Source organism: Mustela nigripes, chromosome 10, assembly GCF_022355385.1.
Source record: "Mustela nigripes isolate SB6536 chromosome 10, MUSNIG.SB6536, whole genome shotgun sequence".
NCBI classification, from domain to species: Eukaryota; Metazoa; Chordata; class Mammalia; order Carnivora; family Mustelidae; genus Mustela; species Mustela nigripes.
The window spans coordinates 19811181-19837958 of NC_081566.1; the positions used below are offsets into that span (position 1 = coordinate 19811181).

A 26778-nucleotide genomic window follows, 5' to 3' on the forward strand; every position below is an offset into this window, starting at 1 on the left:
GTGTCTCATTAAACATTCCCCAAAATGCTACTGGCTGAGCACCAAAAAGTGAAGAATAATCCAAGGTAATCTCCCAAACACTACAGCAACAAAGTCATGTGCAAAATGTGGGGATAGGCACCCCAGAACGAGCAGAAGCCCACCAATGTTTATGTCGATGTCAGCAGAAAACAGTCTCTTGATTTAGAAAGCCATACAATGGTTCCTGATGTAGTATGCTACTTTTCAAACCTCTGCCAAATGAAATGCTCAGACTGTTCTATAATTACATGGCAGTTACTGCCTTATGATGGCACAGACTGAGTCCCCACTGTCTTCCCACAGGCAACCATAGGCTCCAAGAGACAAACTGAATGTGTCTTTTGGGTCAAATGTTTTTCTTCATGCCCTGCTCCATTTTTCATTATCATGGCAACTTGGCACTCCTCGCCTTAATCACAGGTTTGGGAAGGGGGATGAGGTCAGCCTTCCCTCTGTTGCTAAGGGCACCATTCATGGCTCCACTGAAGTAAAGCGCACCCACCGCAGTGCATACGCCACAGGCCAAACGGGTTGCTCTCGGCACAGCTGTGATTCTCATCAACTCGGTGCAGGTTTTAATTAGAACACAAGGAACATCTTAGTTCCTTATCACCGTTATGATATTTGAAGGAGAACTATTCACTCGATGGGGGTTTTGAGATCAGAGTGGTAAATGTGACAGGTTTTCCCTTTGCCTGGTACAAAGTGTCTCTAAAACACAAACTTTCTTTAATTCAATCTAATCCAAATAAACTTAGCGTTAACTGAGATAACTGTACTCAGTCTCTGACAGTAAAATTTTTCAGGGCAATTTATTGATACTGATGGCAAATATGTTCCAGAACTTTCAGTGGGGAAAAAAAAATACAGCAATGGGAAATCTGAATGCTCAATGAACCATACCTCTCACTCCTACAGGAAAGAAGTCTTACCAGATGTTCCTCTAGCCAGTGTCAGAGGTAAGCAGATGAACGAGAAGGATGAGTGTGCACTGAGCTTCAGAGAATAGAGTAAATGGAAGTTGGCAGCCCAGGCTCTATATGCCACCTGGTTCTGTTGTGTAAAGTTCTGGGTAGCTAATGCCAGTTTTGACATTGACCATCTTTGACATTAGTGGATGCTGGCTTCGCAGGTGGATACTCAGTCCGGCATCTCAGAATATTGAGTAGAGCTTGAGACCAAGAGACTAAAAGGAAGTAACTCACAGAAGCTCTTCAAAGCTATAGCATCCTAAATTGAGTTACTGCTTCCTTCTGGAGGATAATATTCCATAACATTCACAGCCAAATACTCGCCTAATGCCAGTCTCGAAGTTAGCAGCTATGGTGGTACAATGCAGTGAACTGGAGATTTGCACTCAGGAAACCTACCTCCTGCTCTACTGCTCCTGCAGGAAACTCTGGTTAATGTCCCAGTGTCTTCATTTTCCCCTCACTGTTCCCTCTTTCCTTACTTTCCAGGTTTTAGTGAATTCCTATTTGTCTTGCAAGACTGGCTTCTAACTAAGGGTCAGCTGTCCTCAAGAAGGCTTCCATGACCGACCACATAACTGCTCCAATCTAATCTAGAAGTCCTTTGTCACGCCCTTAAACCCTATAAATGCTATTCAGATCACATTACACTGCCCAGTAAAAAGAGCCATATTTGTCTGTGAGAAGTCACACCTTACTCAACTTTTTCTTAGCTGGAACCTGGCATAGTGCCCTAATCTCACAAAAGCTGGTCATTAGGACTGTGTGCTTGCATAACCTCTCTGTGCCTCAATTTTCTCATCTGTAAAAGGGTATAATCACAGTACATACCTAAGAGTGAATATAAATGCTCAGAATAAATACTTAGAATAAATGTGAGCTCTTCTTATTATGTATTCGTGAAATTAGTAAATAAGTGTAATCTTAAGTCAGTTACTTCAGGTACAGTGTCTTCTTCTGTAACATGCAGATAAGTTTATTTCTTTACAGAGTGGTAGTAAGGATCCAATGAGATGACACAGTTAATGAAAGTACTTTGAGAGCTATAGAGGACTAGGTTTAAATGGCCTTTTGGTTATTAGTACCTAATAAATGATATAAGGTTTCTAAACCAGAACTCAAGAGTCTTTAGTGACTAATGCAATGGTGGCTCAAGGCCTGTTCAAACTTTAGTTTTTTCCTAAACTTTGCAACTCTGGCCATAAGGGACAAGGCACAATTGTGCCTTGAACAAGGTTAAGGGAAAATGGATCCCAAAAGTCAATGGAGAACTGGAATACTAACCATCTGAAAAGAACGTCAACATCCACAAAATATTGAACATCCAGAGAACTTAGGATACAGAATCACTGCTAGTTGATTCTGATCATATCACAAAATCCATGGAATTCAAGAGCTGGGAAGTATATTGGTAATCATTTCTTCCAATTCCTTCATTCTACCTATGAGGAAACTGATGTCTATGGGCCCCAAACAACTGACCCAAAGCCACCTACCAAGCGAGCGACGAACAGCTTGCCTCCTAATTTGTAGCCTATAGGTTTAAATTAATTTTGTTTGTATCATGTTGCCACCATATTTTTGTAGGGCGGACTTCAGAGGCAAACTTGGGTTCCAATTCCAGTTTTACCATTTATTAATTCTGTGACTTTAAGGGAGTTCTTGAACGGATTCACAGTTGCTTCATTTGTAAAATAGGGATCCTAGTGTCTCTTTTAAAACTTCATCCTATGATAGAAGAGAGGGTGTCTGTACATCCGGTAGCAAAACCTGTGCTTCCTACCTGCAGCAGCCTTCACGAACTTCCTAGAGTAACTTAAAATGGAACAATGTTCTTTAAAACCAAACAATGCATAAAGACTAAGACCATATTGTAAAACATCTCTCCTGAAGAGAGCATCTAAGAACTGACATTTGTGAAATTTTCTTTGGTATTGAAGTGGTTAAAAAAAAAAAAAATCCTTCTTCCTTCTGGTTTAAAAGCTGGCTGCACCCCCGTTCTCCCTTTCCCCATCCCGCGCCCTTCTGCGTGGCAGCAGTCACGTATAACAGGGTCATAGTAAAGCAGTGTATAGCACAGAGCGGCTCTATATCTCGTGTTTGCGCTCTCACCTCCGCACCTCTACCACCAGGTATGGTCAGGCTGCCAATTCCGGCCACTGCCCTACCCTCCTCCCTTCTCTTTCTGCTGCTCTGAGGATGTGTCTTGTGTGAGGACGGCTGCCTTCATCAACGCAACACGAACTGCTCCGGAGCGAGCTGGGCTCTGTCTTCCTCAGAGGACCAGAGCTCTCTTGTCCCGTTCCCGGCGGCCTACCCCCGCGGCCAGCGTCCACCTCCTCCAACACCGGCCTTTCGGCGGGCCCCCCTGACCACCAACGTCTCGCCCTCTGACACCCGCCTTTCTAAAGGCGCGAGACCTGACCGAGTTCCAGAAGTCGGTGCGGGCGGCCGCCGGTCAGCCGCTGATGTCCCAGCCCTCCCCGCAACAAGCACAGTACCGGGCGCCGGGCTCTATCCCGGGGCGACACAACTTGGCTGTCTGCCTTCTAGAAGGCAGCTCGGTCCCCCCGGAGCACCCCGCGTGCTTTGCCTCTGTGGCGAGGAATGAGCCCCAGGAGGGAGCCCAGGACGCGCACTGCCAAAAGCGCGCGGCGGCGACAGGGCCCGCCTTGGTGGCGCGGTTGAGAAGACACCGTGAGTCCCACCTAACCTCAGACTCTGAGTCCATACCTCCTCTCCACCCCGACCGCCACCCCTACTCCCTGGGAGAACCAGGAGCCACCATGGCCTCTGAGGTGGGAGAGCATAGCCGGACCCCGGGAAGCCGGGGCGGCTCACACTGGTCGCCACCCAGCCGCTCCGCAGCCCCCCTGCCAGCCACAGTGAGGCTTCCCGGCGCGTCCGGACGACCAGGCGGCGGTGGGCACCCCTATTGCCTCACTCCAGGGCTAGGGGTATGAGGCGGGAAAAAGGAAACCTTGCGAGTTGGAAGGCAGCGCCGCTGGCCCTCTTGCGGGGTCCCCACAAGCCCTTGTCGGGGAAAGGGACGAGGCCACCCCGACCCACAACACCGCCCCCCTCCCCGCACGCCCAGGAGCTCGGGCGGGGCTGGCCATCCCCACGGGCACCCCAGGCGCACGCAGCCCCGCGCGTCCTTCCCCAACGCGACCTCCGGCTCGCATCCGCCCGGGAGCGGCGCGGGGCGTCCGGGGGTGCGCGCCCCCCCGCTCCCCGCGTGCCCCCCGCTCCCGGGCCGGGCGGCGGCAGCCCGGCGCGCTCACCAGATGGCCATCCTGCTCTTGGGGTAGTCCAGCCGCTCCAGGCAGCCGAGGAAGTGAGGCAGCGCGTGCGCCGCGTTGCGGGCGAGGATGGCCACGAGCACGGTGGGTCTCTGCACCGGCGACTCGGGGAAAACCTCCGGCTCCTCTTCGTCGTGCTCCGAGTCGGGCTCCGCGGCGAAGCGCGCCCGGCAGCCGCGGCGGAGCAGAGCGGCGGACAGGAGCAGCAGCGAGTAGGCGAGGGTGGCGGCGCGGCGCGCGGCCATGTTCGCGGCCGCGGCGGGCGGCGGTAGACTGGCGGCCCGAGGGCGCGGAGGCCCGCTGCGAGCGCCAGACGGGGGACGCGGCCGCCGGGTCTGCTGGCGCGCGCGCGCGCTGGCACCTGGCCCTGCAGCTCCCCAGCCTCCGGCCGCCGCCGCCCCCGCCAGGCCCTGAAGCGGGGGCGCACCGAGTACCTGCGGCCGCCGCGCACGCTGGGGCTCCGGCTCGCGGACAGCCGCGTGTGGGGGGCTGTCCGTGCCGAGTCCCGCGGAAAGTTCCTCCAGTCCAGGCTCAGCTCCTACAGCTGAGGTCTGTGGCTTCCCCCGGGGCCGCGAGGTGTGGCCGTCTCTGCCAATGAGCGTGTGTGTGTGTGTGTGTGTGTGTGTGTACATAACGGTGCAACTCCGAGAAAATTTATTCTGCTTTTGCAAACCGCAGTCTAAAGCCCTTCACAGTGATGCAATGTATCCAGTTTTGCATAATGCACCTATTGACTGGACGGGTAGAGTTCTAAAATGGAAAGTCACCCAGGTATCCATTACTATGGTAAACTTTTTTTTTTTTTTTAACTTCCACAAAGGCAGAGTGTTTGCATTTCCCTATGCACTCACTCAATTCCTCTTGAAGTTCATCCTTGACTGAGCAGAACCCCATTATGCCAAGCTTGCAGACTTGGAGAATGAGAGTCAGACTGAATCCTTCGCAATTAAGAGGAAGCCCCTGAAGGCGCCTTAAGAACCCCCACCTCTCCCCCCCCCCCCACCCCACCAGGGTCCTGTGCTTCCTCACAGGATGGCATAAAAGACAAGTTTCATCTAAATGATTTTCTTTTTCCTTAGTGACGCAAAGAGTAACAAATGCAGGGAAAATTCATACCTGTTGGAGTAGGAGAGAGAGAAATAAGGAAAGAGAAGAAAAGGTGAAGGAAGAACACAATTAGCACATAAAATGTCATTACTAGGATAGACTGCCACAGGATATCTGCTCTTCGAACATAACATAGGAAAGAGAGGAATGAAATCTGGAGTTCCTTCTTTATGGAATTGTGTAGCTTTTGATCTGTCTATGTGCAGGATGGGTTGGTACCACCGCACATCCATGACCTCCAACCCCAGTTCACCCTCAGCCCTGTCCCACAGATTTTTTACTTCTTTTGTGTCTCTCCTTTGCAACTATTAGAAGTCTTCATCGCTCTCCTCTCACCCCCTCAGGTCCTCAGAAGACTTTCACCTCCTTTGCTGAACTCCCTCAATGGCCTGTCACTAATATCCCTCCTTGCAGGCTCCTATTCCTAACAGAGATTTTGACTCCATCCTTTCCGTTCTCATCCATGACTTGGCTTTGCTCCATAGTTTATCTTTACTTTCTACCAGCTCCTCCCCCTCAGGATAAAAACGTAGTCCTCTCCTATCCTTGAAAAAAAAAAATGTTCTTTTAATCCTGTGTCTTGTAGCAATCCCCTCAGTCTTCACCAAGCTCCTTCAAAAAGGGGTCTACACTTGCTTTATCCACTTCTTCATCTCCTACCTCGCCTGCTTCTTTACAGAGGCTGTTCCAGCAAAGCCAACAGATGACCTCAGCATTCTGGAAGATTCAGTGACCTCTCTTTTCAGTTCTCACTTTCCTGGACCTGTTTCTACCTGTGTTTGCACCGTCACCAGGTGCCCCTTCATAATGTGCTTGCTACTCTTCTAGAGCAGTATGGTCTCCCAGCATAATTGCATCATGCAAATCTATGTTTCCTGGTCTAACCTTTTCTCTGACATAAACTTTTATATAGAGTGGCCTACGTATATTTCCTTCTCCTCCATCCTCCTTTGGAAACTGCCATTGCTATCCTGCATATAGACCACAGGGACTGTTAGTGTGCCCTTTCCCCGGGATGACATGGGATTGATGGACACTTGCTGGCGTTCCTAGAGCCTAGTCTTGCAGGGTGTATTCAGTTTTCTGAATGTTCTCCTGGCTGATTACAAAACAAAACAAAACAAACAAACAAACAAAACCAAAACCTGTTAACCATTTATGGCCTGGCAAAGAAAATGAAATTTTCCCTGATTGTGGAGATTTGTAAAATACACATTTCACATTCTGTGAAATAATCATAAGAACAGGCATATAATATGAAACAATAGTTTATATGTGTGAAATGTAGTGTATATTTAATTAGTCTGCAGACAAAGCTTGGTGCAGAAGCAAATTCCATAGCAGAATATATAAACTTTGCAAAACTCTATTACCCATTGGGCTAACTAATGAATTCAGTAAAATTACAAGATACAAAATCAATATGCAAAAATAAGTTGGGTATATACACTAACAACAAACTACCTGGAAAAAAATCCAATTTTCAGTGGCATCAAAAACAATAAAATATTTAGGAATAAATTTAATGAAGGAAGTGAAAGATCTGTACATTGAAAACTATTGATGAAGGAAATTGAAGATGACAAAAATAAGTGGAAATATATCCTCTGTTTATGGATTGGAAGACTTCACTAGTCTTTACGCCACTTGAAAAATTAACTTGAAACAGTTTAAAGACCTAAGCGTAAGAACTGGAACTGCGTAATTCCTACAAGAAAATACAGGAAAAAGCTCCTTAACATTGGTATTGGTAATGACTTTTTTTCAAAATGATACCAAAGGCACAAGCAACAAAAGAAAAATAAACAAGTCGGACTACCTTAAACTAAAATGATGAAAAGAATGGAGAAAATGTTTCCAAACCATGTATCTGATAAGGGGGTTAATATCCAAAGTATACAAGGAACTCATGCAACAATAGCACGCCAATAATCCTATTTTCAAATGGTCAAAGACCTGCACAGATATTTTCCCAAAGAAGATATACAAATGGCTGACAGGTGCATGAAAATGTGCTCAGCATCATCAAGGAAATCATCAGGGAAATGCAAATCAAAACCACAACGACATATCACCTCACACCTATTAGTAGGACTAGGATTGAAAAGACAATAGGTAACAAATGCTGTCAAGGATGTGGAGAAAAGGAAGCAATCTGTACACTATTGGTGGGAATGCAAATTGAGGTAACCATTATGGAAAACAGTATGGAGTTTTTTCAAAACATTAAAAATAGATCATGTAATCTAGTGATTCCACTTCTGCTTTTAGATGTGAAGAAAATGAAGTAATAGTCTCAAAAACATATCTGCACCCAGATATGCACCCAGATATTCATTGCAGCATTATCTATAGTAGCCACGACATGAAAAAATAAGTGTCTGCTGATGGGTGAATGGATAAAGAAAATGTGGCCTCTGTGTGTGTGTCTGTGTGTGTGTGTGTGTGTGTGTGTGTGTGTGTGTGTACATGAAATATACATTTATAAAAAGAAGGAAATCCCTTCATTTGTGACAACATGTGAACTTTGAGGCTATTAAGCTAAGGAAAATAGATCAGAGAACTCTGTTATATGGTTATATATGGAATCTAAAAAAGCTAAACTCACAGAGACAGAGAGTAGAATGGTGGTTGTCAGGATTGGAGGATGGGGGAATGGGTGAAGGTGGTCAAAGGGTACAACCATCTGTTTACAAAAGGAATCAGTTCTGGGGATGTAATGTACAACACGATGACAATAGTTAAGAACACCATATCATACACTTGAAAGTTGCCAATAGAATAGATCTTAACACAAAGTTCGTTCGATATTTTAAAAATCACTCAAAAGAATTTTACAAAATCCAATGTGCAGTCTCATATTGAGCTCACTCAACCTGATAAAGGCCATGCACAATACCCTACACCCAACAATATATTTAATGGTGAAAGAATGAATGTTTTCCTCCTAAGATCAAGAACAAGACAAGAATGTCCTAACTCAGCACCTCCATTCAATATTGCAGTGGATGATTTCGATAGAGCAACAGAGAAGGTAGGAGGGAAGGAGGGAAAGAAGGAAGGAGAAGGGAAGGGAGAGAGAGTGGCAGGTATAGAGTTAGGGACAGAAGGAAATAGGAAGGTTCATTTAAAACAAGCTAAGTATGTCGGCAGATATATTTTAACATGAACGTGTAGGGTAGATTTAGTCCTTCTATGCCAGTGGTTCCAAATTCAATGATTTATTGAAATATATTTCATTAACAAGATAAAAAATATGTTGAACATGGAAAAAGGAAAAAAAAACTATTGCAAATCTACTACCCCACCACAACCACTGTTGAATGTTTTGGGATAGTTTTAATATGGCATTTTTAATTTGGGTGTTTTAATTGTGAGTTTGTTCTCATTCCTGCTAGTGAAATTCAACACTTATGTTGACAGAAAATGTGAATACACATCTAGAGACAGAGATGTGATTTTTTTCGACTGGGAATTGCTTTTGGTACCTTTTCACATTTACAGAGCCAAGTATTATTTAAGACTGCATGTCTGCAGCTGTTTAAGTATTTTATATACAGAAATGACCAATTTAATATCACTTTTAGTCTAATTCTTAGACAAAGCCAAAATAAAATATTTAATAAACATGGAATACATACATTATCTATTTAATATTTTATATATTCAAATACTACCAATAAAATCAAAGTCCACATACCTAGCACCCATCCTGAGAAACAGAACATGAACCATCAACTTTGACACCCTCTGGGTATCCCTCCCTGTCACAAAATTCTGCTCTACTCCCCAGAGACAAGCACTAGCCTGAATTTTGTATTAATCAGTTTCTTAACTTTACCTCCAGTGATGGTAAATTTTGTGGGTCAGTTTGGCTAGGCAATGTACCCAGTAGTAGGTTAAACAAATCTAGATGTGTCTTTGAGGTATTTTCTTGATGCAACTAATAATTAAATCAGTAAACTTTGAGTAGAACAGATTTCCTTTCGGGCACCTGAGTGGCTCAGTGGGTTGGGCCACTGCCTTCGGCTCAGTTCATGATCTCAGGGTCCTGGGATCGAGTTCCGCATCGGGCTCTCTGCTCAGCAGGGAGCTTGCTTCCCTCTCTCTCTCTCTGCCTGCCTTTCTGTCTACTTGCGATCTCTATCTGTCAAGTAAATACATAAAATCTTTAAAAACAACAACAACAGTTTACCTTTCATAGTGTGGCGGCCCTCATTCGATTAGTGGAAGGCCTTATGAGAAAAGATTGAGGTCCTCTAAGAAGGAAAGAACTCAGCCTCCAGGCCGCCTTTGAGCTCAAGACTGCAGCATCAACTATATCCTATGTATCAAGACTACCAGTCTGCCCTACGAATCTTGCATTTGCCAGCCCCCAAAACTGCACTAGCCAGCTCCTTAATAGAGGCTCGCTCTCTCTTTCTCTCTGAGTCTGTGTGTGTGTGTGTGTGTGTGTCTGTGTGTGTGTATGTACATGCACACACGCAGCCTACTGATTCCGTTCCTCTGGATAACCCCTCCTAATACACCTCCGAAATACGTAGTCGTGTTGCCTACTTCTGAATATTTTTTCTAATTGTTATACATTTTACCGAAATATGCAATCCAATGGCTTTTAGTGTATTTACAGTTATGCAACATCACCATAATCAACTTTAGAACATTTTCATCACCCCAAAAAGAAATCTCATATTTGTTAGCAGTCAATCCCCATTTCCTAGCCCGAGGAACAGCTAATCCTAACCGTCGGGAACAGCTAATCTACTCTGTCCCTATAGATTTGCCTATTCTAGACATTTCATATAAGTGGAATTATACAACACGCAGCTCTTTGTGACTGTCTCCTGTCCCTTAGCATGATGTTTTCAAGGCCCATCCATGTTGTAACACACGTATCAGTACTTCACTCCTTGAAGTTGCTGAGTGATATTCCATTGTATGGACAAACAACCTTTTATTTATACATTCATAAAATAATGAAATTTTGGGTTGTTTCTACTTTTGGGCTGTCATGAATAATGTTGCTGTGAACATCTATATACATGTTGTATTTGAGTTTTATATAAATCACATCATATTTTGTATATTATTCTGTGACCAATATTTCTGACAGTACGTTAGGGTTTTTGAGATTCATGCAAGTTGTTGACAGAAGCTAGGGTTCATTATTTTCACATAGTAGTATGTTGTATGATTATACAACAATAAATGTACCTATTCTGTTGATAGATATTTGGGTTGTCCTAGTTGTTCCTATTCCAACCAATACTTCTGTAAATATTCTTATACATGTCTCCTGGTCCACAGAAGATTTTTTTTTTTTTACCATAACCTTCAGGGAGAAATCCACTTGATATCATGGTATAGTACAAATATATAACAGAGACAAAGTGTTTCCTAAAGCAATACTTACTAACAGTTTTCTAATTACATGCTGTGCATACTGATACTTTCTCTTCTATTTTAAATAATTCATTTTTTAAAACTGGGCCCAAGTCACTCATTTTATTTCACAACCTGTAAGGATCCTAGCCCTCCATTTGAAAAATATTACTCTAGGCTATGTACGAGGGCATAGGATCGCAAATCATAGGATTTGTGCATCTTTCCTCTGCTCTACTTTTTGGCCTACTCAGCTTTTGTTACCCATATCATGGGTATTTTATGGTATCCCCTTGACTCAATTTACATTTTCTTCTTCTACCAATGTAGTTGAGTACCGATTCATGTTTGCTAGCCATTCATGTCCTTTTAAAAATGTATTCCCATTTTTTATAGAGTGTTTTGTTTCATTTCTTAATTTTTTAGGAATTCTTTATATATTCTAGATGTGAATCCTTTCTTTCAATTATGTATCACAGATGCCTTTTCCAAGTCAATGGCTTCTTTTCCCCATACAATCTCTGTGTCAGAAATTCTTAATTGAAATATAGTCAAATGTAGCAAACTTTTTTCATATGGTTGGCATTTTTTGTGTTTTACTTAGGAAATCCTTTTCTATCTTGGGGATCATAAAAGTTCTTTTACATTTTCTCCTAAAATCTTTACTTATTTGTTTTTCATGTTAAACCTTTAAGATATCTGGCATCTATTTTGTTTATAATGCAATTAGGAATACAATTATATATATATATATATATAACTATATATATATAAGTATATGTATATATAAGTATATATATATAGTTGTTTCAACTCTTCCCAGCACCTACAACATTACTCTGTCCATATTTGTATGACTCCGTATTTGGTTCCATTGGTTTATCCATCACATATCTGTACCAGTATTACATACTCTTAATTATAGGCCTTTTTAAAAAAGATTTTATTTATTTATTGGACAGACAGACATCACAAGTAGGCAGAGAGGCAGGCAGAGAGAGAGGAGGAAGCAGACTTCCTGCCGAGCAGGGAGCCCAATGCGGGGCTCGATGCGAGCTCGATCCCAGGACTCTGAGACCATGACCTGAGCCAAAGGCAGAGGCTTTAACCCACTGAGTCATGCAGGTGCCCCAATTATAGGCCTTTATAATAAGTTCCCTTTGCTTGTTCATCAGAAAGGTCTTCATTATTACTGGCCCTTTTATGCCCATTATTTCAGAACCAGTTTATCAGATATTAGGGAAATTCCTCTTAGGACTGTGATTAGAGTTGCTAGAATTTATAGATCAGTGTGGGGGTACTTACCACCTTTATGATACTTAATCTTTCTCTCCAGAAGCACAGTATGTCTGTCCACTTATTTAGGCTTTTTCTAATCATCTACAATAACATTTATAATCTGTAAAGTGTTGCTCCTCTTTATCCTTGGTACCCTATTTTTGTTGTTGTTTTGGTTCCAAATGGAAGCAGTATTTTAAAAATTAATATATATATCCTGATTTTGTAAGTGAGGGGTTTAGATTGTACTCTTAAATTTGAGAAATTGGAGATAATATTTTGGATCATTCTAAATTCTTTTTATATAATAGAGGTCCCTCATATTCCTCATACACATGCATGGTAAACTATCATAACATCCTAAATATTTTACTAAAGGTATAAACATCTCATGTATTCTCCTCAAAATACAGAGGATGGGAAATTGTATGCTTTATGTGCAAAAGAAGGAACAAAATATATATGAGCATTCTTACAACCATCGTATTAAAAGCTGACACAGAATGCTGACTTCTCTTTTTCAGCTTGAGATCACTGTCTTATATGATACTTTGTAAAACACCTTTTCTTTTTAAAAACACGAAAAACTCACATCACAATTCAAGGCTCATTTTTTCCCTTGAGACTCTAGTTGAATTAAAATGTCTCTGCTTAGACATTACTGGTTTTTTAAAAATAGGAATAAAATGGTCTGGCTCAGATATCAAAATGGGAAATCAGTAGAGCCAGTGCCAGATTACACTGAATTTGATTACATCCAGTATACTCAAGGAGAATTTTATTTGTTGTTACTTACCTAGCTTTTCCCCCAGTCACTTTATTTCTCTAAAATAGTTAACTATTGAAGCATTATAAAAGGAGAAATTCTTCAGTCCCTGAGAAGCTGAAATTCTAACCAGTTCTCTTGCGGGTTTCACTTTAGATGGCCACAAAACTCATTTTGAGTCTATACTTTAAGTTTTCCCAAATCCTTTGTTCTCTGTTTTAGACATTCCCAGTAGCCAAGAATTTTATTCATGGTTTCATTGTTTAAAATGGAAATACTGTCCATTTTGTCTTTAACTCTTTGTATTAGACAATGACATTAAAAGTCAGAATCATGCTAAAATGCTTCATGCTTTTTCTAAGGTATAGAACTTCATTTATTTGCTGAAGGGTAGCATTAGCTTTTTTAGTCTATGGCTCTTTCTGCATCCTTCTGGATTCCTTCACTCCCTTTTTTCCTTAAGCTTAAAATCACAATCTTCCCCAGATGTTTGGCCTTGTTCACACAGTACCTAATTCTACTGGATCTCCTTACTGATTTATAAAATGTTCCCTCTATTCATATTAGGAACAAAATGCTGTTAATTCTTCCGTAAATACCATCAATGGAACTGACTGTGATCTTTAGGAGTCAGAAAGATTTACCTACTTCTAATAACTTGAATTAGTGTCGCTGATCAGTGCTTCAGGGAGCCTACTAATTTCAGTGTCATTTGCTTCTTTGGGGGTTAGCTGCTGCTTTGTGGAAATACAGTTTAATGGCTTCATTTAAATGAAATACATTCTGGGACAATTTATGAATCTTCATGTGTGGTTTTCCCTCACATCAGGAATAGATGCACTTCTTTTCCGTGTATGGCAGGCACTGCTTTCTTTTTTCTTTCTCCTTCCCTCCATGCTTGCTCCCCCTCTCTTCCTCCCTCTCTCTCCCTGATGCATTCAAACTTTTCATGTGGCTTTTAACAAGTTGACCTCAGTATGGGCTTCACCATGTCTCTTTTGCTTGTTATTCATGTAGCATTTTGTACCTGCAAATTTCTCTTTCATCAGATTTGGTGCAATTTTTCATTATTTATTTTTTTCAATTTTTTTTTTTTCCTGCCCCATAGTTTTTCTTTTCCCCTTCTGGTATCTGATTTACAGGTATGTTGAATTGTTTGATGTCATGCAGCAGGTCTCTGAGGTTCTGTCCATTTTTTAAAATGATTTTTCTGTTTATTGTTTATTTTGGATGATGACTCTACCTTCAAGTTCACTTAATTTTTCCTCTGTAATTTCCATTAGGCTGTTAAATCCACCCAGCGAAGGTTTTTTTTTTTTCCCTGAAACTTTAATTTTTCACAATTTCCACTTGCTCTTTTTTCTTTTTCCCTTATGAGACTTATTTGTGTCCTGAGCTTTTCATTTACTGAAAACATGTTTTGTTTTACTTTATCGAGGAGAGTTGTCATCGTTTAAAAGCCTTACCTGTCCGTTTCAATCTCAGGGTCAAACTAAAAAACAAACAAACAAAAAAAAGGACTCATCTTCTTGACATTTCGAATCCTACCTTGGGTCTTATGAGTAAGCTGCCGAGGTTCTGGATTCTACTGTCAATGCCTCAGATGTCCTCCCCTGCCTCTCTGAAACTCCGCGGCCTGGGTTTCCAGGTCACCCGCCCAGGCCGGTTTGCACCTCGCTGTCCGGACCGCTCACTGCACGGTGTCAACTCCCGCTCCTCCGCTCCCGAAACCCGGGTCCCGCCGGAAAACACGGTTCTTGGCCGTCCCGGTCTCTCTTCTTTCCCCTTTCTTCCACAGAGAGCTCAGCGACGTCCACACTTGCAGAAGTGACCTGGCAGGGAACGGCGAGGCTCTTCCTGCTCCCAGGAATCGGAGACCTGCGGCGGCGGCGGAAGGCGCAGAGGCGTTCGGTGGATCCCAGGCTCTCAGCGGGGCTGCAGACAGCACCGGCCGACGGAGAGCGCCGGGCTTCTGGGCTAGGCGTCCCCTGGAACGGTCTCCCCGCGGCCGTCTGCCCAGGTGTGAATTCTCGCCGAGCGGAACCCGAGCCTCCGCGCACGGGTTCCAGCCACACCGGCCAGGAGGCGGGGCTCATCTCACTTCCCTCCCGGGCTGTGCGGCCCTCCGCCCGCAGGCGGCGCGCGCCGGGGAAGCGGAACCCGGACGCGCGCGCGCCCCTGCTTCTGGCCGGGCTCAGGGCGCGGTGCACCAGCGGCTCGCCCCCCTGCCCGGCATGGCGGAGCGCGACGATTCCGAGCCCACCCCGGGCTGCAGCGGCCTGGGCCCGGGCGGCGTTGGCGGCGGTGGTGGCGGCGGCGGCGGCGCCCACCCATGGGCTCCGGAGGACGCCTGGATGGGCACCCACCCAAAGGTCAGAAGGCGCGAGAGAAGCCGGGCGCCGATCCTGGCCCCTTCCCTAGAGGGACCCTCGGCCCTCGCCTCCTTGCGGGGCCGGGTCGCCGAGTTTGTGCGCGAACCTCCGAGAAGGGGACCCGCGTGCACAGCGCGCGTGGCGGGCCGTCTAGGTTTTGTTTGCTTAACTGAGTTGAACTATTGTTCTGACACCCCCGCCCCGCCCCGGCCCCGGCCCCGGCCCCCGCCCCGCCCCGGCCCCGACCCCGGCCCCGGCCCCGACCCCGGACACACACCCACCCAAGCCTTTCCAGAACCAGACGTTGAACCAGCGCCTCTGCAGGCAGAGCCCAGTAAGAACCATCCCGCCAGTGCCCGAGTTTGGCTGTGCGGGGCCCCTGCTGGGGAGGGCCTCGTTTAATCCTGCAGTAACCAGGGAACCGCAGGACCCACAGCAAAGCAAACAACAACAAACAGCTTGCGGGCCTTGGTTAGTTAACAACGTCAAGGTTCGGGCACAGCCGTGTTTGCCCTTGGCCTTGAGTCCACTGTGATTTAGCTCAGGACGATTTCCTGATTTTTCCAATTTCTTGTCCACTTTGAATAGATTCTTCCCCAAAGCTGAACTCCTTAATATTTGGGTGGTTTTTTGTTTTTGTTTTTGGTAAAGCACAGAGAATATGTAGCCTTTGCTTGCTTCTGCTGGGCAAGTTGCTGCTTTGGACCAGTCCTGTCCCATGAATGGACAATGAACGGAGATGCGGGTTCTGTTGGAATCTCAGAGACTGGCCTAGTTATTTCAGTACAATTGCAGTCTTCTGCGGGGAATTAGTATTTTATAGATCATTTTCTAGAAACAGTCCCGAAAAGAAAAATTTCGAAGATATAAATCTGAAGACTTAATCCCTTTTCATGTTCTCTTTCTAGATTTTATTCCCCTTCCCTATCCCCTTACTCTCTGTCAAGGTGAGAAAAACAAGCGTGAACATGTTATTCGGTGTCATAAAAAGAAGAACCATAACACCGTTTACTAGCATGAACGGGAGAGTTCTGCCTGAGACTTTGAGTAGACTGCTTGAGTTTGGAGACCCTGTTAGGTCACCAGCTTTGTGGGTTTTTTTTTTTTTGGGGGGGGGGGGGACGGTTGGTTTTTTTCTTTTGGAAGTTTTAAAATCTCATTGTTCCTCGGTTTCCTCATCTGTAAAATAGAGATAAGAATTTACCTTAGAGGTTTGTTACAGGATTAAATCAGTTACTATTTGTAAAGCACTTGACATACAGTAAACACTATATAACATATGTAAAATACATAGTATGCAACATTAATTTCGTATTATTCTCATGGTTAGAAATCCTCAGGGTTTCTTTATGAATAAAATGCAAACTTTTAGCTTGGCTGTCAAGACCTTGTTTTCCAGTTACCAATTTCAGTGTCATTTTCAAACACATTTGAGGTGTGAGGAAGACGGCCAACAATACCACTGTTCTCCTGCACCTGCCCATGCTTAGGATGAAGCTCATGGGAGAGTATGACCACAGGTCTGTACCCATGCCAGTCTGCCGATGCCTCACCTCTGCATGAGGCCTGCTTACCCACTGAGTCATTGGGATAGCTGGAAACCTCACACTTCCCTTACAGGGGTAGTCCACTGAAGAATGTTCTCCAGGGCTGACCAGCAAGCCTGAAAGAAGACAGGAGTCATATTTTAGTGGACTTTCTTCATAGGCAAGCAGAGACCATGGAAATAGTGGCTCTCACTAATGTGCTACAGCAGAAATCCTATTCAAAGATGTCTGTGCTCCTGGCAGATAGATTTCTTTATAGGCCTTATACATATAGAATATGTGTGGCCTCTTCCCACATATAGAATATGTCTGGCCTCTTCCCACGTATATGTGATTACTCACACTGTTACCCTGCCTTCACTATTTACTCAAATCATATCTGCCCTTTAGGGCCTAGTCTGTAATCCACTCTGCCAGGAAACATCCACCAACCAAGCCATCTGATTAGAGCTCCTCTGACATGTTGTCTCTTTGTCTCTTGTTTTTTATTCCACATGCTGGTTTTTAATCACTGTCATGGGTGGTTATTTGCCTAACAGTTGCAAGTGTGCATGTGTTTACCTTAACAGTTGCAAGTCTTTTAGAGACGGGGACCAGGTATTAATTGCCTTCTAATTCCCACTGTACCTAGAAGAGGTAAATATAAATATATACTTTATATATATATATATATGTGTATATATATATATATATATATATATATATATAATGAGTAGTTGTTGATTGGGTAAATGAAAATATTAAGAGATTCTTCCTTCTCTGACAATTACATTTTTATTTCCAGTATTTAGAAATGATGGAATTGGATATAGGAGATGCCAGCCAAGTTTATATAGCATTTTTGGTTTACCTGGACCTCATGGAGAGTAAGTTATTTGTTTTATTGTTTCCTTGTTGGGGCTATGGTGGGTGAATGGGGAGTTGGGTTGGGATATGGCATTTAAGCATTTTCTGTTAATGTTGTTAGTTTTGTAATTTCTTCATTTACGTTGGGAATTACTGGGTAACAGAAAATTCTAGAAAAGTAAAGAGAAGATAACATTATGGGTGATGTTTGCTTAGCGGAGTATTAGGTAGAAATTTAGAATTTTACTTTTATTTTTGATAAATTATTGTCCATTCAATGATGCACTTTCAGGTAAAAGTTGGCATGAAGTAAACTGTGTTGGATTACCAGATCTCCAGCTCATCTGCCTCGTCGGTACTGAGATAGAAGGAGAAGGATTACAGACTGTGGTGCCTACACCCATCAGTGCTTCCCTCAGCCATAACAGGTGGGCAGGTGATTTTGGTCTTTAACAGGTTAGTTCCTTTCCACTAGGAATCATTGAATTCAAGGTAATAATATATTTTTAAAGGAAAATAGGTTACTGGGATCATAGCTTTACTCTTGGTTATTTGAGGAATAAGTTAAATAGGAGCATTTAACAAGTATTTAATACTTACTGTATTATCAGTACTTTTTCAGAGAAGGAATATATAAGATAGAAATACTATCCTAAAGGTAACAGAAAATGTTTTCATTCTTATAAGGAGGCAAGACCATTACACTTCAAACACAGGTATTTTAAGAGGTACTGTAATAACTGATACAAATTATATTTGCTATAAGTGGTGGTGAAGAGTGTTCCTAACATGCAAGTTGAAATGAAAGGAAGTCTCATGAAGTTCATGGGATCTTTTTAAAAAAATCTTTGCTACACAGAATTGGATTAATCGTATCTTTATTTCATGACACATTCTCTCAATCAACCTCACGAAACGAAATTAGATTCTTGGCAGTAACTTGTGTCTAACTGAACGGGTCTCCTCCTTCTTTACTTCCACTGTCCTGAGGTAATCATCCTGATCCCGTAGCCATTGGGAATTTTTTTATTTTAGATCTTTTTTACTTTATAAAGAGCATATAATCTTTTGACACTGACTTTATATACTCAGTATTATATCGCTGAGATTTATCCATTGTTGCATGTTTGGTTTTCGCTGCCGTATCACATTCCATCGTGTGATTGTACCCTAGTTTTTACATCCACTTGCCTGTTAATGGAGAGGTGCTAATGTTCGACTTTAGGGGATAATTTCAAATTATTTTCCAAAGTGGTTCCTTCACTTTACTTTCCACCTGCAGTGTAAGCAACATCTCCTGGAGCTGTATTGTTTCTGACATTTCAAATTGTCAGACTTTAAAGTTTTTGTCAGTTGAATGGGTTATCTCATGGTAGTCTTAATTTGTATTTTTCCTGATCTCTGATATATTGAACATCTCTTTATATATTTATCATTTCCTCTCTTGAGAAATTCCCATTCATATCCTTTGAAAATTGGATTGTTTGTAGTTTTCTCACTGACTCATAGGAGATCTTTATATATCCTTGACGATAGTCCTTTTGGTTGTGTTTCCCAGTTCTTAAATCTGTTTTCAGGTATTTTTTGATGAATAACAGTTCTTAGTTTGACTGTAAGCATATTCATACATTTCTTACAATCAGTGTCTTTGAGTCTAGGTTAAGAAATATTTCCTATCTAAAGGTCTAAAAAAAAATCACCCAAATTTTCACTAAGAGTTTTGAAGTGTTTTTTTTTTTTTTTTTAACGGCGTGAGAGGAAGGTTAGGGACCTTGTTTTCATGTGGATAACCATTTTTTTCCTACTTACGTTTGCTGAGTGGTCTCCCCTTTCCACATCATCTAACATATCACCTCTGTCATTTTCCAAAGCTCCATCTATGCATTGACTTGTTTCTGGGCTCTCTTCATATTCCATTAGTCAGTGTATCTGTCCCTATGCCACTAGCACATTTTCTTAATTCCTGCTTCAGAAGTCGTCCTGATATTCCTGGCATCTAGCTACCAAATCTCCCTTTCTGCTTTTCTTCTTCAGCAGCTGTAGCACGCAGCCTCTAAGATGACTTCTTGGACTGTGACCTCCTGGTAGTCCTACCCTTGTGTCATTCCCCTTCCTTAAGTGTGTCTGTACTCGCTGACTTGCTTTTAACAAATAAAATGAGACAAAAATGATGGGATGTTCCTTCTAAGATGACATTACAAAAGACTATGGCTTCTGTTTTGGACAGTCTCTCTCACTTTCTTGTTCTGAAGGAAGCCAGCTGCCCTGTGGACTGTCATTTAGAAAGGCGGGAAACAGAGGAATAAAAGTAATTATTGATGGAGAGATGGGGAGGGCTGGATTCCAGAAAATAGTTGAAAAGATTAATATTGAGCTAAAAGAAGAGGATCTCAACTTCAGAGATAGTGAGGCAGGAAAAAAGGACAGGTGAAAACATGGTTATATTTGGGTGGGTATATGCATTTACAAGAGGGCAGAGTACCTTAAATTCTGACATAAAGGGCTTTGATGAATACCTTTGTTTTTCTTGTTCACTGTGATTGACATAAAAGAGCACCGGACTGAGCCTTAAGACCTGGGTTCTGGTCTTGGCACTGACACTTAACATTTTGATCATTGATGACACACCTAATTTCTCTGGGTTTCAGTTTCTTTGTCCTTCAGTGAAGGATTTAGATTGTCAGTGGATAATATGTAAGATCCTTTGCAAATCAAAGCTACCATAGTTGGCTATTTTCATTAGTGTATTCTATAAAACTACATTAAACTAATTTTTAGATTTCTAGTAACATTTTGGCATAATTTTGTATAATTCATTATAAGAATTTTTTGTTTTCAATATGTCAGGCTATGAGACGGTGTTTACTGTGAGATTTTTCTGTGTTTCAGAATCATAAATAGTTGATGGAATTGACATCAAATTTGATCACTGATACTTTCTGTTTTTTGCTAGCATGATTTCCAAGCCTCTCTATTTAAAAGACTTGATAATTCATTCATTAAAACTCCCCCTATGTGTCTTTTAGTTACTACAACAAATACTTATTATTGTTTGCTATTTGTTTGAACAAGGAACCACCATTGGGAATTAACCTGAATTTAGTCCTAAAAATTAAAATCAATAGTCTGTTTGAATCAAAATGATTTTCATAAGTCTAGAGGTACAGTCTGAGTCCTGTTACTTTCTAGTTTTTTCTAACTAGTGATTATTGATTTTCTAGCTTTATTACATAAAGCTTGTTTTCCTCTTTAAATAGAATTAATTGGGAGGATAATTTAGTAAGCCATTTTTACCCTCTTGGGTTTAATAACCCAGATGGCTTAAGCCTTTGTGTTTTGGTTTTTATATAAATATTTATACTTACATTATGCAGTAGAATAGTAATGTAGAAAATAACACAAATGAGGCCCAATACCCACTAGGTTTATTATGCCTTTTGTGGCATAAAATTTTCTCAATTCAAAGTATACAAATAACTTTTTAACAAATAAAGATTTTGTGTGTGTGTGAATGAGAGAGTGTGTGTTTGATTTTATTCCTCAGTCTTTAACAGGAGTGATATTTTAGGTAATAGGCATACTTTTATCTATTTTTACCTCCATGCATATTTTGTATATAAAGTGTCATATATCTAACAGTAATGCTGTGATTTCAGACATTTGTTGTTAATATAGGAATTTTTCTTCATTAGTAACTCAAAGAAAATGGTTAACTTTGAATCTTTGGTAACCTTGCATTGGGAAGAAATTTATGTTGTAAAAATATTTGGGTAGGACCTTGTGAGGGTAGCTCACTACAAATAAATATATACATATATATAGAGAGAGAGAGAGAGAGAGAGAGGCTCGTATAAAAATAAAATGTTTTATATAAGAAAGCTTACTGCTTTCTTTATTCAGTAATAAATCATCTATAAAAATAAATCACTGTGTTCACTTTTAAGCAGCATTTTTGTCAGGTAATATTGTTGAGGCTTTTTAGTTTTTACTTACCAAATATTTGCTGAGTGACTATTATGTGTCAGGCAGTGATCTAAGTGCTGGGGATACCATGTTGATCAAGACAGTTCCCTTTTTGGTATAAATGACATATGACATTATATTAGGTTTCAGGTGTACGGCATAATGATTTGGTATTTGAATATATTGCAAAATGATCAACACAAGAAGCCTAGTTAAGATCTGTCACCATACATAGTTACATAATTTGTTTTATTGTGATAACATTTAAGATCTACTTTCTTAGTCACTTTCAAATATGCAGTACAGTGTTACTAACTCTAGTTGCCATGCTGTACATTATATCGCCATAATTTACTTGTATTATAACTGGAAGTTTTGGCCTTTTAACTCCTTTAATCCATTTTACACACTCCCTGCCCCCTGCCTCTGACAATCACTGATCTGTTCTCTGTATCTATGAAAATTTTTTTTAAGATTCTGGATATAAATGGGATCATATAGTATTTTAGACAGCCTCTTGAAAATGGTGTTCTAGCACTAAATGTTGGTTTGGAAAATGAGTTTTATTTCACTTTTTGGTAACTGTTGGATGGGATCTAATAAAAACAGAATTCTTCTTTGTTCTGAGACTTAATGAAGTGTAATTTGGGACTGCCTCCACTTATTTTATTGTTAGGTAATTGAATAACAGGGATAATGGAGTACTGATAAGTACTTTATAGAAGGTTGTAGCAGGACTCAGAGGAAGGACGGGAAAAACCTCCTGTACATGGTAAGAGACCATGTTTTAGCAGGACAGCTGCAAGGAGTTAAGCACGATCGCCTGCTTGTAAGCGTGGTGTCTAGTTCAGAGCTGGTGCTCCATGATGTTGGGTAAGGCAGCTAATGCATAAATGAGAAAATAGGGAAGGATAGGAAATGAGGTGGGAAAGTTTACCTAGATCATGAAGGCCATCACTGTTTTCAGTGCTTTGCTATTAAAAATTATACTATAATGAATAGCCTTGTAAGTATATCTTTGTTCTCATGCATGACAGTTTCTCTAAGGTGGAAATCTTGAGGTGAGATGGCTGGGACTTCAAGCATTTCCACCTTCCTCTATACTGGTCATTACTGTATTGCTCTCCTAAAGGTTGTCAGTTTAAAGTTTCATAATATGTAAGTTTTCATAGAGTAGAGGAAGAGATTTACTGACATACACCTGACAAATATTAATTGATAGTACCTAAATAACTTCTGTGTCTCAAGGAAAACAACCTAACAAAAAACACGGATAGAAACAGGCAGTTCACAGAAAAGGAACTCAAATGGCTCAAATCCATTTATAATCAGGGCAATAGAAATATAAAATGTGCTCATTCGTGGTTTGTCTTAACTATGCAGATGCTTTTCAGACAGGTTAACATTGTTATTGTGTGAGAAAAAGAAGGTATTAGTTTATGGAGGAATCTTTGAATAGGACTACAACTAGCTCAGAGAGTACCTTTGAGTGAATTAGAAGGAGACATACAAAAAAGTCTCTTCCCCAGAGTTGAGGGCCTGGTAAACAGCATAAGCCGGATTTCAGACCCACTTACAACAGGCTGTCTTGTGCAAGGCACAATCTGTGCAGTATACACAATCCCCTGCCCCTGAAGCATGTCTGTTGAGTCCTGGCTTTCCACAAAGAACACCAAAAATTGCTGCTGCATGGATGGTGTCACTGAAAGGCTTTAGGCAGGGGAGTGATACTGTAGATGATTCCACATGGTTATAAGACTATTTTGCCTTTGTAGACAATGTTACAGTATTTCAAAGTACGTTCCTAAGTGTACTCTCATTTCATCAGCACTAAAATTCTGAGTGGTTTATAGGGTACGTCTCTTATCTACTTTCACATTAGATAAAAGAGCTGAGGTTAAAAATTTATCCTTATTTATACTCTACTGTTTCCAAAAGATTATGCAGGATTAAGTGAGTTATATCAGAGTCTCATAGTAGATAACAAAGCCTCATAGCTATTAAGTTCTGTTTCTTTCTATTTCTATTGGTGTTTTTTAAATCTTTTTTTATTGAACTATAGTTAACATACAGTATTATTTAAGTTTCAGGGGCACAACATAGTGATTCGAGAGTTGTATACATTACAAAATGTTCAAAATAAGTGTAGTTTCCATGTGTCACCATACAAAGTAATTATAATTAACTATAATCTCTATGTTGTACTTTTCATCCCCCATGATTTATTTATTTTATTACTGGAAGTTTGTACCTCTTAATCCCCTTCACCTATTTCGCCCATCCCCCCCCCCCCCCCCCCCCCCAGGAACCACCAGTTTGATCTTTATTTATAAATCTATTTCTGGGTTTTTGTTTGTTTGTTGTTTTGTTTTTTAGATTCCACATTTAAGTGAAATCATGGTATTTATCTTTTTCTTATTTCACTTACCTTAATATCTTCTAGGTTCACCCATATTATGAATACCAAGATTTTATTCTTTTTTATGGCCGAATAATATTCCAACATATATAATACATATATATGTATTATATATGCACACACACACACTCCCCACATCATTATCCATTTATCTACTGGTGGACACTTGGGTTGCCTCCGTATCTTGGGTGTTATAAATAATGCTGTATTAAACATAGGGGTGCATATATCTTTTCAAATTAGTATTTTCATTTTCTTTGGGTAAATACCCAGTAGTGGAACTACTGAATCATATGGTATTTCTATTTTTAGTTTTTTGAGGAACCTCCGTACTGTCTTCCATTCTAGCTGCACCAATTTACATTTCTACGGGCAGTGCACAAGGATTCCCTTTTCCCCACATCCTTGCCAACATCTTGTTTCTTGTCTTAAAATTTTTTTTTTAAGATTTTACTTATTTACTTGATAGAGATCGCAAGTAGGCAGAGAGGCAGGCAGAGAGAGAGGGGAGGAAGCAGGCTCCCTGCTGAGCAGAGAGCTCGATGAAGGGCTCGATCCCAGGACCCTGGGATCATGACCTGAGCTGAAGGCAGAGGCTTTAACCCACTGAGCCACCCAGGCGCCCCTTGTCTTAAATCTTTTATTGTAATATAAAAACAGATACAGAAAACCACACAATAAAAATGTATAGATTGAGTTATATGGTAAACATCTTGAAGCCTAGTAACCACCATCAAGTCAAGAAATAGAACTTTTCTGGTTATCCCCAAACCCCTTCCATGGGCTTTGTTCCAAGAATAAGCCTCTGTTTCCCTGTTTCCCTGTTTTTCTTTTCCTTAAAGTAGCTGTTAGTCATACTTTTATAGTAAAAATTTCCATGTGTTTATTTGTGATTTTGTTGTATCTTTTTTTAAAAGATTTTATTTATTTGAGGGTGCCTGGGTGGCTCAGTTGGTTAAGTGTCTGCCTTCCACTCAGGTCATGATCCCAGGGTCCTGGGGTTGAGTCCTGCATGGGGCTTCTTGCTTGGCATGGCAGGGAGCTTGCTTCTCCCTCTACCCTCTACCCTTACCTCTCCCCACTGCTCATGCAGTCTGTCTCTCTCTCATGCTCTCTCTCAAATAAAAAAATAAAATCTTAAAAAAAGAAAGATATTATTTATTTGAGAGAGAGAGAAAGAGCACAAGCAGGGGGTAGGGGAGAGAGAGAGAGAGAAGCAGACTCCCCGCTGAGCAGGGAGCCTGACATTGGGCTCAATCCTAGGACCCTGGGATCATGATCTGAGCCAAAGGCAGACACTTAACCGGGTGTGCCTTTTTTTGTTAAGTCAGGCTTATTGAGGTTAAAGTTATATAGTAAAAATCACTTATTTTTGGGAAATAGGTGAGTTTTTAATGAATCTATATAGTCATGTAACCAATACACAGTTCCTCAAAACTCCCTCATGCTCCTCTGTCATCGATTCCTATAGTTTTGTCTTTTCCAGGGTGTCATAGCAATAGAATCATAGCCTTTGTGTCATGTTTCTACCCCTTACCATGATGCTTTGGAGAGTTTTCTGTGTTGTTGCATAGATCGTGCCCTTCTTTATTGCTGACTAGTAGTCCATCGTGTGCATTTGCCACAGTCTGTTTAACCAGTCACCACTGGTTGGACATTTGGATTGTTTCTGGTTTTGGGCTTTTACGGATGGAAGCTATAAACATTCATTTTAGGTCTTTGTGTACACAAGTGTCTTCAGTTCTCCTGAGTGAATATTTAGACACTGAATAGCTAACTAGTTCATATGATAAATGTATTTTTAACTTTATAAGAAACTGCCACACTGTTTTCCAAAGCTGCTTTGCTATTTTCTGTACCCACCAGCAAAGTATAGAAGTTCTAATTGCTGCACAACTCAGCAACATTTTAAATGGTCAATTTATTTAATTTCAGTCATTCAGTTAAATATGTAGGGATATCTCATTATGACTTTAAATTTTGTATTTCCCTAATGACCAATGATGTTGAACAACTTTTAATGTATCTATTTGCCACCTGTACCTCTTCTTTGGTCAAGTATTAGTTCAAATCTATTGCTTATGTTTTAAAGATTATGTTGTGTTCTTAATAAATTGTAAGAGTTCTTTGTGTGTTCTAGATGCAATTCCTTTATCAAATATTCTTTTTAAAATATTTTCTGCCAGTCTGTGACTTGTCTTAAATTCTTTGGAAGAACAGGTTTTAATTTTGGTTGACTTTCAATATATCATTTTTTCTTTTACAGTTTGTAGTTTTTGTGTTCTGTGTAAGAAATGTGTGCTTAACCCACAGTCATAAAATTTGCTCCTACATTTGCTTTTCAGAGTTTTGCAGTTCTTGTTTTTCCTTTAGGTCTGTGATTAATTGAAAATTAATTTAGTGAGTTGAAATTTGTATATGGTGTAAACCAAGAGGGTTAAGGTTCTTTTTTCTTTTTGCAAATGTGTGTCCAGTTGTTCCAGCATAATTTAATTGCTGCAGCACCTCTGCTGAAAATCACTTGACCATTTGTGTATGTCTATTTCTGGACTCTCTAGTCTATATTCTTGATCTGTATGTCCGTCCTGTTGTCTGTGTCATACTGTCTTGATTACTCTAACTTTGTAGGAAGACTTGAAATCAGGTAATGTAAGTCCTCCAACTTCATTCTTTTTCAAAATTGTTTTTGGGGAGGCTATACTAGGTCCTTTTATTTTCCATATAAAATTTAAAATAAGCTTTATCTCTGCAAATAATTTTTGGAGTTGTGTCTCAAGACTTTTGCCCATTAAAAAATTTTTTTT

The 26778-nt window shown here is 41.0% G+C and overlaps 2 protein-coding genes across 4 annotated transcripts in view; one reads left to right on the forward strand and one right to left on the reverse strand.

Annotated features, from left to right (window-relative positions):
- Window positions 1-14544, reverse strand: part of COLGALT2 (collagen beta(1-O)galactosyltransferase 2) — a 112298-nt gene extending 97754 nt beyond the window's left edge. The window contains exon 1 of one of the 3 annotated variants that reach the window (XM_059412761.1): window positions 14376-14544. Coding sequence is in view for 2 of the 3 variants with exons in the window: in XM_059412760.1 (XP_059268743.1) it covers window positions 4277-4539 (263 nt within the window). In the remaining variant the exon portion in view is untranslated. Of the gene's footprint in view, window positions 1-4276; window positions 4837-14375 lie in introns of those variants that run through there. The other 2 variants (XM_059412760.1, XM_059412759.1) reach the window with 2 other exon arrangements.
- A 444-nt stretch (window positions 14545-14988) lies between these two features.
- The window catches only part of TSEN15 (tRNA splicing endonuclease subunit 15), a 40087-nt gene continuing 28297 nt past the window's right edge, over window positions 14989-26778 (forward strand). The window contains exons 1-3 of the mRNA XM_059412762.1: window positions 14989-15199; window positions 17531-17612; window positions 17885-18020. Of these exons, the coding sequence (XP_059268745.1) occupies window positions 15062-15199; window positions 17531-17612; window positions 17885-18020 (356 nt within the window). The 5' untranslated portion in view covers window positions 14989-15061. The remainder of the gene's footprint in view (window positions 15200-17530; window positions 17613-17884; window positions 18021-26778) is intronic.